The sequence below is a fragment of the Oreochromis aureus genome, linkage group 20 (assembly GCF_013358895.1).
Source record: "Oreochromis aureus strain Israel breed Guangdong linkage group 20, ZZ_aureus, whole genome shotgun sequence".
NCBI classification, from domain to species: Eukaryota; Metazoa; Chordata; class Actinopteri; order Cichliformes; family Cichlidae; genus Oreochromis; species Oreochromis aureus.
This window is the reverse complement of record NC_052961.1, coordinates 22,605,528-22,617,959: the sequence shown is the minus strand read 5'-3', so window position 1 is coordinate 22,617,959 and position 12,432 is coordinate 22,605,528. Positions and strand designations below refer to the sequence as shown.

The 12,432-nt window shown below is 43.1% G+C and overlaps 1 protein-coding gene across 4 annotated transcripts in view; it reads right to left on the bottom strand.

The window, feature by feature from the left end:
- Positions 1 to 12,432, bottom strand: part of casz1 (castor zinc finger 1) — a 74,628-nt gene that overhangs the window by 21,147 nt on the left and 41,049 nt on the right. For 2 of the 4 annotated variants that reach the window (XM_039604600.1, XM_039604602.1), the window contains exons 2-5: positions 11,237 to 11,797; positions 4,952 to 5,852; positions 3,107 to 3,172; positions 395 to 491 (exon numbers count right to left, since the gene is read on the bottom strand). In XM_039604600.1, coding sequence (XP_039460534.1) covers positions 395 to 491; positions 3,107 to 3,172; positions 4,952 to 5,852; positions 11,237 to 11,797 — 1,625 coding nt within the window. The remainder of the gene's footprint in view (positions 1 to 394; positions 492 to 3,106; positions 3,173 to 4,951; positions 5,853 to 11,236; positions 11,798 to 12,432) is intronic. The other 2 variants (XM_039604601.1, XM_039604603.1) reach the window with 1 other exon arrangement.

The following is a 12,432-nucleotide window of genomic DNA, read 5'->3' as shown; positions in this document are numbered from 1 at the left end:
GGGGCAAGATTAATACCGTGAAAGTGGATTAAAGCCAGGCCCCTTACGGTGGCAGTGTCTTTAGAAAAGGAAAAACAAAGAACAAATAGATTTTTTAAAAGGGGCCATATTTAAGGACACTTACAATTGACCTTTGTAATAAAAGGTCAACTGTGCCCGAAGATGCCTGAAAACTGAATAGATGCCCCATTCAGCCTATGGCTGTTTGGTAAACTGCAGACCAGCGTGTGTCTTTAACCTATCTAAGAGTGCTATAATAGTCAGTGCAATTTACCATCACTAGTTGGTTTCAACCAGTGATGGTGGCCCGTAAAACAAAATGACCTTTTCTAAGCTGTGAATAGCTGTGAATGCTTGAGCAATGTTTAATGTGTAAAAGAGATTAGGTACTCACGCTCACCTGGTAGTTACAGTCAGGGTCCATACAGTGATAATGCTCTCTGTACTGGTAGGCACAGTGCACGTGTCCACAGTGTTGACTTCCAGAGAACCTGAAACCAAATTACAGGACACATTTTAAGAGCCACACGGAGCAGTGACAACAAAACCTGGGGACACATTAGGAGGAAAAAGCTGAAGCTTCCAAAGAGGTTGGTTTAATTTAAAAAAAAAAAAAAAAAAAAGATAGCCAGCGAATCAAGAAAAATTAATGAAGAAATTATTATAAAACACCTGAAACAGAACCAAATAACACAGGCGGAGAAGCTTTCAAAGGCTCATGTCGCAATTTCACCTTCAAGGTAACGCAGCTCAAACCTTCAAACTGACTTCTGCTTGCAACAATTTACCCGTCTGTCACACCAATTTCAGCCAAATTATCTCCATTTATTTCTAAAGCAGCCGTAAGAGACCCTTATTACACCGAAACCCTTTTCCTTCACAGACATACACACAGACGCTAAATCACCAAGAGCCCCATGACTACTTTATTTCTCATTGCTGTGAGAAAGCTTGTCAAATCAATGCACAGTTCTTTCAGGTTAACCACAGTTTTGCTCTGCAAGGTAAAGGGTCAGGTACCCTGAGAAGCAGGAAAGGCTCTGTCTGCTTTGCCCTCTTCAAAATCCGTTTGCTTTCTTTTATCTGGAGTGCAGAAACCAGGTATTAGTCTGGTTCTACCTTGAAAAAAAAGAGAAAAAAAAGGCAGCTACTTGCCACAGTACAGCCACTTTTACGGTGGTGATTATAAGCCTGACGATGATGACTGTTAAAATCCTCCAATTACCAGTGAAAACACACAAATAAACATTTGCGCTGCCGCTGCCAAGAACTCCATCTGTTAGTGCAGGGGAGAGGGGGAAAAGGAGGCTAAGTAATATTTTTTCCATCTCTCTCTCTGTTTTTTCCTTGTTAGGATTATCCCAGAGCTGCATTTACAGATCACTTTGCTGAGTTCATTAAGTTAATTGAACGGCATATCCACTACTGTTTTTAAGTTGGCAGCGCGTGCGTGCGTGTGTGTGTGAGGCTGGAAAACAGTGACGGAGAAAGACAGCGGCTTTTGGAAAGGTCTGATGGCTCTTTTAAAAGAGCTCAAAGCAGAACCAGAAGACAAACTAGGCAACATATGGCCAAACTATAAATGTTTTTCTATACTATATCTTTCACAGACACACACACGCACATGCACGCTCACACCGATGAACACACAAAGCCCCCCCCCCCCCTCATCCCCCTGAGACTATGGCCCACCCCTCTGCTCAGTGCCCAGCTGTATCACTTTGCCTCTGGACAATTCCCACTTGCCGCGTCAGGGGGCCTAATGGGCCTCTGCTATTCAGCAGCAGATTAAATATTAATATCGCCACGATACAGAGATTGCAGCGCATCTCCAGTTACAATAGAGATACACAGATCAAAGTGCCGAGGCAATGGTTGGTGCATGAAAGCATTTAAAGAGTGAAAACTGCAACTAAACACTACCACGAAAGCTCTTTAAATCATCAAACTGTAGCGTGGCGGAGAGATGAACTTTTTTTTCACCCCCCCCCTCCTCCCTTTCGCGACACACGTGGATACAAACACATTTACAAAGCTGCTTTTTAGTGTTACTGTGCACTCATTAGCCTTGGCTCTAAAGAGGACACTCCCCTGCTTCTACCTCCCCTCTCGGTACTACATTTGCCCTTTTTATGAGCCCTCCTTTTCCATTTTTTCTTTCCTCCCTCCTCTTCGTTGCTTTCCCTTTTTTTTTCTCAACCCCAACACGGAAATTGAAACTGTATCTGGGCTTATCTGCAACCTCCCCGTGCATCAACTGCCGAGATGTTTAGACAAATTTTATGCATTATGCAGCGCAAATATCAAAACAGTTCTTGGCAGTGCCAGCAGAAGCCTCATTAAAAATTCCTTAATTAAATCTTCTTGCAAAATGTAATCAGTCCAAGGAAGGGGTTTTGTGTGTGTGTGCACGCAGAAGAGGATGTGTGTATGTGCGTGTCTGTCAGTGCCAAGGCTTTGATTTGTGCCCTTCATGTTATGGCTTGGAGAAGTAATCATTAACGCCAAAGCCACTTTGGCTTTTCAAATGCTGTTTTTCTTTCTTTTTAAACGGAATAAACAAACAAGTGATAATCACCTTTCTAGTGTCGGCTCAAGATGAATCCAGATTGGGAGGACATTGTTCCGTGTCCACTGAAACATAAGATACCCACCCTCCCGCCCCCTTCCCCTGATGCTTTTGTCTCTCTTGGTGTGAATGACTGAGTTTTTAGATCAGTCGCTTCCTCGCGTTTTCAACAATAAACTGCAGAACCTCGAGAAGAACGCGGCCTGATCTCATATCCTCTCAACGTCAGTCGCAGCTAATAATACAAAGTTGCACGAGGATTATGTTCTTCTTAATGTTTTAGTGCTTTACACACTGTGAGCATTTATTCAGCCAGTTCCAGTAAGCTATCATCAAGCCATTTCTCTTTCATTACCCCCTCATCCTTCAGATTCCACTCAGCACATAAATTTGAGTCTTTTCTTAATTAATTTACTGTGCACAGACATTCTCATACCACTGAATAAAATGCACCATAGGTGGATAATAAAAAAAAGCGTTGCCTCTGTTTTCAGTGCGTTTTTTTCATTGGTGCAGCACATTGAGGGATTTGCATACCTGGCAATATATTTCTGGTAGAGGTTGATGTCGTCGCTGGCGGGTTTATCTGGTGGCAGACCATTCCTAATGCAAGAGCAAACACAAAAGAGACAGGATTAATGGTGAGGTTGGGCTGCCTGTTGTTAATAAAAACAAACTGACACAATATTTACTTACAAGCCGCTCCCAAACTTTGGACTATCAATATACATTTTCCTGTGGCATAACAGCGTTTTCATGCGAAGTATGAATCAAGGATGGAAGCACACACACTTTGATGCATGGTCTCCCGACCAATGAAAGGCAAAATGCAGGAGCAAAAGGACATTAATCTTTTATGGGGGTATTTTGGTGAGTGCTCATATGCAAAACGGGATAATGGGCACGTGGAGAAAAAGCTCTGAAAACGCCTTTTCGGATACTCTCTAGAGGCTCGGGCTCTAATGTTGATGTCAAGTCGTCTCCGATCAGCCTGCACTCGAACAAATATGTAAGGCAACACCGAGGCTTTAACTGCGCAGGATTAAGTTCCCCGCGTCGGTTTTGAGTCAAATGAATTCATTTTAAAGCTGGAAATCAAGGAACGGTGCTTTTTTGTCACCTGTGTTGGTTTTGATTCCCTTTATGAAGCTGGCAGCAGTAATGCCTGTATAATAACAGTCATAACACAGTATTGGTCCTGTTTGCTCCCTCGCAGCAAGTGGCATTTAGCTCCATGTGAGCAGCTCCACACAGGGATGACCTGAGGTTAATCTGGCCCAGAGGGGAAGATACACTGCCAGACATTTTCCCCAGTACCCCATCGCCTCCCTGTATACAAGCACCAGACTGGGTCAGTTAGCCACGACTGCAGCTTCACTGAGCCCTAACCTGACAAAGGCCAAAACCTGAGGGAGGGGTGCCTGAGGGCTCTTGAACAGTGTCTTTGATAGGTCTTGACTAACTAGAGACAAGGTCAAAACCAATCAAACAGACTCTGGGAGCTGTTTCCTACTGGTAGAGCACACAACTGTAGGTTAGCTCCCCAAACCCCTCGTTTGGTTCCTTTAAAGTGCACTCGTCAGGCAGTGTTGAGTCGGCCCCTGTGACTCGCTGGGAGGTTAGTCATGGCTCCAAAGTAATTAAAGGGAGAGTTGTTACACCCTAGCCAAACGAAGGAAGTCAGTCACTTTGCGATGACTGTGCTAAATCAGTCTCCACGGAGTGCTACAGCGAGTAAACAGTTCATGCGCCTTCGCAACTCATCATGTCGTGGATCTATTGGGCGCTATGCGCCATTTCACACTACATTCCCGTTGGCTGCTGTGAAGGTAGCAATTACCTTTGCGTGAGGCTAACTGACTCACAGTAGCAGTTAAGTGTATGTGAGCCTCACATTAGCTCCAAAGGGGTTCCACTGAGAGAGACTCAGAGTGTACAAGGCAGACAAGGCGGTATCCACCAGCAAACTTAAAATGAGAAATTCAGCGGCAGGCTATGTAAGTTTTTAGCAGATTTCAGCAGAGTTATGGATTGTTTTGGTGCAAGACAACACATGCAATATGTAAAACAATATTTTAGTCACATTTAACAAATTCCCAGGGAATTGGGAGACTGTAAATCAGATGCAACTGGGTAACTACTATCATTTCTTATCCAACACTCTCTGTATATTTTATCATCTTTTGTTAACTAAGGACATAAAGTTTTAGAATTAACTGGGTGCAGAAGGTTCTCTGTTGTGTTGCTCAAGGATCCCAAATAGAAATATACAATTTGTTGCCTTAGTTGCCCTGTGAAACACAAATCTCATCATATAAAATAAACATTTTCTGCAAATTCTTTTTACAGCTTCTATGAATTATAAAGTTTGAGGACACTCACTTAACAGAGGACACAGTGCCAGTGGTGATGGAGTCAGTCTTGGAAAAGCTGGACTTCATGTAGTCAGAGGCATTGAAACTTATGTGGCCCGCCTGGTCCACTGTAAGCCCTGGCGCTATGCTGGCTCCAGGTGCGCCTACAGCGGGGACACCGGGAGCAGCAGGGTTCCCCGGTGGCGTAGGAAGGACACTGGGCACCAGTGAGGCCTCGGGATTTCCTGGCATTAGCTTCGGAATTGTTCTGATGTCATATTTTGAAGGGCGACCCACTTTGCCAGTCTTAAAGGCGATGGAACCGCCCATGTCAGGGTTGCCCTCACCGGGTTTGAAGGGGAGCAGAAACTTGATGTTCTCCAGGTCGTACTTTGAGGGTCTCTTGTAAGCATTACCATTCTGCTGCTGTAAACTCTCGCCCATCTTCAGCTTCTGAATAAAGAAGTCATACTTGGACGCTCGGGAGGCCATGTTCTGCATGTGAGAGGGATTAGCGGGCTGAGAATTACCCAGCTGAGGTGCTACTGGCTGTTTGTGGTCCAGGCTGGAGGGGTAAATCTGTGCCTCGGCTCCTGGTAGACAACCAGGGGTCTGGAGCATGGTAGCGCTCTTATCTTGAGCCAGTTTTGAGTTGAGGTCGTCTGGTTTAGGCGGGGAAGCGTGCATGGGCCAAGGTAGGGTCTCTCCAGCTTTTAGCTTGCGAATGTACTCTTCGTACTTGGAGAAGCGGGCACGCCGTGAGGCCTCCTCGCTGCTGAGGGATGAGGGGTCTGAGGTAGCAGCTTTGAGCTTTTCAAAGCTGATCTTCTTGGTCAGCTCATCCCTTACCTGCTGGTCATCATAACCGAACATTCCCAGAAATTCATTCATGGTGTTGGCTGCATAGTCTCGCAGGGCATACGCTTCTCCTGCACAAAGACAACAAGAAAAGATCTCCTATGTAATATGTATAATTCCGATAATTAAAGTTTTTCCATTAGCATATATTTAATGTGTACTGATCTGTCGAGCAGTGAAATTAATCACAAGTCAACCCATTGCTCAAGACATCTTAATCAGTAGTCTAATTCAGGTCACTCAATCAGTCTATGAAATGATTCCCTCTCCCTTCATACTTACTGATGCTCGCTAAAACATGTGTTAATGTATTTTTTCATCAAGTTTGCTAGTTACAAATGGATTAATCTGGTAAAGAGCAGAATATATTTTGTCATGCAAACTAATGAAACAACATTCTGTCAACAATAATGCTCTATTGTGGTCATGCAAAATGACTAAATTAATATGACTGCATCTACTGCGAGTGCATGTGTTCCTGCACAATAAATGTTTAGAAATAGCTGGATGTTATTTTTCTGGTTATTTCAAACGATAGCAAATTTGACAACAGGAAAAGTGCTTCTGCACTGCAACCTACAGCATCTGTAAATGCTCGTGTATTTATGTGTCTACAAACAAGCAGTCTGAGGCAATGCTCTTCCTGTTTTGGTTGCACTGTAAGCCAGTCCTGCAGAATTTTGCAGGGGACTGTACCAAAGGACAGATTCACAGAGAAATCTAATTTTCTAAAATCACTGTGCTCCTGATATAAAAATGAACTAGAAAATTAGGTATAAAAAGCATGTATATATATCATGCATAGAAGATACTTAGATACTGAGAGTCATCCACAATATTAAAAAAAATACAGAAATCTGTTTATAACTTCTTAGAAATGTGCATTTATTATGAGTGCATTTAACCCTGAATTTTTATCTGATCCCTCATTCTCACTATTATTAACCTCATATTATAAGCATTTCATATCATCCCCTTATGAAACTTGGAATAACATATTTTAAAATAACAGGCTTACTGAAGTCAACTTCAGAAATGAAAACACATTTGCAAACTGAAACATCACTTTTATTTTAAGAGTCCATTAAATTGGACAACTTCCCCAAGGACACGGGCGAAATATAGTTGATGTATAGTTTAATTGCATTATGTGGAGATTAATTCTGCCCCATTAACTTTCATCCAAGTTAGCGCATGGGGTCAGAGAGTGGGGAAAAGGCAAAGATGATTTGGCCTGAAAGCAGTGACGGACCGAGCTCTGCCTTAAAATAGAGGAGCGTGGATAGGGAGGAAATGGCGCAGCGAGAAGGCGAGTGAGACAGAAATCAAAAGAAAAACGGGAGAAGGAGGAAACACTTGTGTTTGCAGATCCAACTTTTAAAAAAAAAAATGCTGCTGTGCCAGTTTGCATATTACACAGGAGGCCAGAACACAGATATGCTAGTAATGCAGATGATAATGTCAACTGAGCCATGTAAAACCTTTGGCCTTCTTAACTCAAGCTTGGCATAGTCACAGGGACAGGGTCCAAAGTCTTTTTTTAAAAAACCATTTTATTGCTGTTTTCATCAGCAGAGCACACACGAGCTGGCGAGAGGTACTATCACCTACCGCCGAGGTAATTAATACACAAATATTTCTGCTCTTGTCTCGTATTTCTCAGTTATTGCTAAATCAGTCGCCGTGCCCTGCTTTTCACATCTCTTGCGCAGCATGTAAAATAATCCCCAAATTTCCATTCACTGTGTTGGGGCTGTTCCTCTGCTCGGCGGATCAGTATGAAAGAGTATCTGAACGGATCGAAGGGGCATGAAAAATTTAAGAGAAATAGATCAGGTATTTGTGAGGAAATGCCTACATGTTTTCCTTGAATCGTTTTATCAAATCTACCATGTTTTCACATGTACTCAAACCGCAGAATAACATGCTGTATGCACAGAGTCACTGCACAGGACAACAACTTCTTCTATACTTTTGAGTTTTTAAATAAGGTGTTCAACACATCTGAGTGAAGAGTCCTTTAAAAATATTAAAATGGCATTTGAATATATACTAAATTAGCACTTGTTGGATTTTACTGCTACTTCATTTATGAGAGCGTCTCAGGTCACAGCATATCCATTTGGCTCTAAAGTTAGGGCAGAGCCACCCACACCAGTATAAGTCAAAGTTTAACTACACTTCTTCCGTGACTGAAGAATGACAATCAAAAATAGCATGTTACTATAATTTTCCGAGTTAAATATACATTACATAACACCTCAGATAAAGAGGTTCAGGCCTGTTCACCATTCCTTTTGGAGGATACCTGCAACTACTGCAAAGAGAGTAGTTTCCGTCACGAGAGCGCCACGTCCCTATTTTCATATTTCCTCATGGTATTATCGCCACTTCTCCCCAAAAAAAAAGAGCCGAGACTCTTTGTTCATCAGCGCAGCCACGTGACGTGCTATCAATGAAAGGCAAATGATTGGACTTGAAGGGATTATGACGGGGACCGACAGGAGATAACCCTTCTAAAACACCATGTAAATGAGGTTTCTACTCAAACACTATCTGGCTGCCTCTTAATCGTGTCATGTGACGCCGAGTGGGAAACTGTGTATGGGTTGAATCGAGATTGAGATGTTACAGCGCGCCCCCCCCGTTAAATTAAAAGAAAAATAAAATACTCTCCCCCCTCTCTCTTTCACCTTCATCCGTTTCACTGTTCGCTAACACGCCTGACATTTCCGTCCGCACTTGCTTGTGGGACTGGGAAAATCCACAAAGAAGTGGTTTCTAATCTTGACACTTCAAGCAAACAAAAGCCAACACATGACACAGACCTGCCTTGTCTATATTTGAGGCAATTAGGCTGCATTTTCCCTCCCAGATATGATAGCAGATGGGCATTATATCTCCTTTTGCTGACCAAACATGGCCATCAGTGTGGCATAGCTTCAGTGCTCGCAGGACTGAGAGGCAGAGGTGTTGCTGATGATAAAGATGCATGCTAGTAGCTATATATGGACTAATCTAGAGCCTGGATACCTTCTGAACGGTGTCAGTTTCGAACAACAAATATATAGTGTAAGCCACAAGGTTGAAAAACAAGTGTTTTCAGTTTCATCTGCAAACATGTTGAAAAGCACGGTTTTTCATAAGGTACTATAATTTAAATAGAGCTATTTATGTTCATGCCATAGAGTTTAAGTGTGTTTTGTTTAAATGGACACTGTTAAGCTAATAAAGAGCAGCTTTGAATAAATGACATTATGTGCATTTGTTTGGAGTAATTTGTCTCTCTCTCACGCTCACTCTCTCTCTCTCTCTCTCTCACACACACACACACATGCGCATGCACGCACAAAAAACTATGAGGCTTCAAACTTCCTCACTGTTGGGTTAGTTAATTAACAGGCAGTAAATAGAGAGGGCTTTGAAATAGCTTGAAATGAACAATAACCTTTTACAGTGAACCCAGAATTGCAAATGGAAGTCATGGTCAAGCCTGTTTGATCCATCGCTACGAGCATCTCTGTCATTGCTTTCAAAGTTTTTATTCATTGACTTTTTTTTTTCCATTGACTGGCTTATGAGGGCTCTAATGCGACATCTAAATTATCTAGGAAAAGTATTCTGGGGTTTTGCACTGATAGGAAATCCGCACGATGCCTCAATGTGAGGAGTTAAATGTTTTGAAGGTCGCAGTTTCTCTCATTGATCTTGCAATGTTTGTTAATTACATTGTCACTGATGTTGTGAGAGATAATTAAGCCACTATGTTTATATGCATAATTATGTGCACTCCATATCAGCCTTTGAAAGACAGTGGCGAGAGAGAGGGAAAGGGAGAGAGGGAGAGACAGAAAGAGAGCGGGAGAGAGAGAGAAAGGGGGGGGATGTTTTAATTGTGAGCTGAGCAGAAACATGGCAATATAGATGCCCTAGTTACAATCAACAAAGAGCAACTCAGAAAAAAAAAAACTCTAAAGACAAGATTTGCAACTGATGCAGAATGCTCTCCCCGCAGTCTTCAAACATCGGCTTTGTTGTGAGATTTAAAATAGTAAGAGAGCCGGCGAAGGGAAAGGTGCAGGCCTTCTATACAACAGTAATGCATATTTACAGACATGCTTTTTTTATGGCCGTGAAATAAACAAAATGACTAATTAAAACCACAAAGCCTTTTTTCATTTGCCTCTGAAATGAAACCTGCTTCATTTTCTGAGAAGCCCCTGCCCCCAATTCTGAATGAGTGTGTGTGTGTGTGGCCAGAGCCACGGCTGTACAGTGGGTGAAAACAAAAAGAAATGAAGACAAAAAGGAGCATGTGTACACGACTCTGAGGTACATACTTAAACCTAGATGAAAGCTCAAAAACTGTTAAAGTGAGGTGAGCACGCACAAAACGAGACTTGTTTGTGCACCGCAACAACCGGTCTCACCTGCAAATTGCTTTTTCCCCCCCTTCCCCCCCCACGGGCGTCTGTGAAGAAAGCTTTATCTATTCATATAACCGAGCTCTGTTTTTTCGCCTTTTTTACAGCTCCGTGTTTTCAACTTCTGCAATTACAAGGCCAACGTTTCCGAATGTGTGCGTGTGTGTCAAGTTTCAAGGGTCACAAAGTGTATGACACCAAACAGCACTTTCTTTAAAAGATTGTTTGTGGTGTTAACACACGCACTCAACCTCATTCCGGGGGAGAGTGTGAAGTCTCTGCCAGCTTTATCTATTTGATAATCAGTGAATTATACCGAGGGAACATCATGTCAATATTAAACAGGGTTTACTGTGAGTCATTTACAAGAGCACACAGTATTGAGAAATTTATTAAATGAATACACTGTTGAAGCCACTGTTGTTTGTGGGAAGGTATTAAAATACTGCACTTAAGTGTGATATGGAGCTGCAATATAACTTCCCCATTTCTGACTTATTTGACAACTGATCTCTTGGATTTGACAAGAAAAAAGCCAAACTCCTCCATGCGGGACTCCTCCGTGTAATAGAGGAGCTTGAAGCAGTGGCTAAGTTTAGTGAGCTTAGGGAAAAAATCAAAGACTCAATATGTAATCCTGGGTGTAATATGAAGCTTAGCCTGGCCCTGCCATGCGCTCTTAGCCCTCAGCTGCTGGGAGAATGCATAAACGCCTAAATGCCTTACGTTGTAAGCCTACTCCAGTTATGAATTTCTTCGTACAGTTAAGTTCATGTTTTCCCCCCCGCTGGCCTGCCAGCTGAATCTCTCTTTAGAGTAATAATGTCACTGACTATTCATAATGTAACTCTAGAGTTTCCCTTTCCAATAATGGACATGCTTAAGCTTATGTGGATGTGGCAATGTCACCTCTCCTCTGTCTAAGCCTTTGAAGGCCAAAGGTAGTGTTGCTTTGAGATGTACTGTATGTGAAAGGGTCATTTAGAAGACGACGTGTGAAAGAGGATGCTTAAAGGACAGTGAAGATATACCTGGGGAGGCGAATGGTGCTTGGCGATTTTGGGCTTCACTCGGCGGCATGTAGGCGTCATCTTTTGAAGGCCTGTCTTCAGCTTCTTTGTCTTCAGGGTAACTGCCATCTTGAGACCCCGCCGCAGGCTCGGCCTCCTCTCCATTGTCTTCCTCATCGCTGCAGCCTTTGGGCTGTACCATGTACACGCCCTCAGGAGGGCCATCTTCGTCATTGCTGACTTTGAGTTCTTGCTCCTGCTCGTCGTCAGGAGCTGGGGGCTCATCGCCGTACTCGCCGTTGACCCACTTCTCAATGGCCTCGCGTCTCTTCTGGTCCTCCTCTAGGCTCTGATTTAGGCTCAGGCTCTCGGGGAAGTTGGTCTCGTTGTCATCGTAGTGGGAGCTACCGCGCTCGCTGTTGTCTGCTACACTCTGGTCTCCCTCTGCATTCTGGGAGCTGCTGTCGAACACCACCTGGCGGCTCAGCTTGGCACAGATAGCGTTGAGTTTTAGGCCACCTTTTCTTTTGGCGGCCATCTTGGGTTTTCCTGAGGTCGTTTCAGTGCATAAACTCCTTTCAGCTGATGGAAACGAGAAGAAGACAAATAAAAGATTAGCGAAGTTGCTCAATACCACAACTATCTGTGTTACAGCTCGAGTAATATTACTTTTCTCTGAACGAACGTCAGCGGGCGCGCTTTCAGTGTCACCGGAAACATCGTTCGAACCTACTTTTTCCTGTCACTAACTTGTACTGATTTTGAAGATCACAATGGAAAAATAAACAGACATATACAACAGGGACTGCTGCTATTAATAACATAAAAAGCACTTAACAATAACAGCTCGAGCCTGGAAGGACACCCAGAGATACCGTACATATCTTTCTAAGTCACAGTTCTTTGGTCAGCTCAGAGTTTAGCACGATGTGGTTGGAAAAAAAAAAAAAAGAGAGAAAAAAACAAGCTTAAGCAGCTGAAACCATAGGCTGATAGATATCAGACCCCCTACAGTAGTACAAGCTGCAAATACACGGCTACATAATCCTTCACATGACAGTGCTATAGAGACACTGTGAAATGTTATCTTCACTCTCACCTCATGAGGCTGTGGTCCTGCCACTGAGTGGGGGGAGCTGTATAGCATTAAAGCTGTCTGGATGTGGAGTGAAAATGCTGAGCACTTTTGGCCTTTTCAGAGCCCTGATCTCTTACCG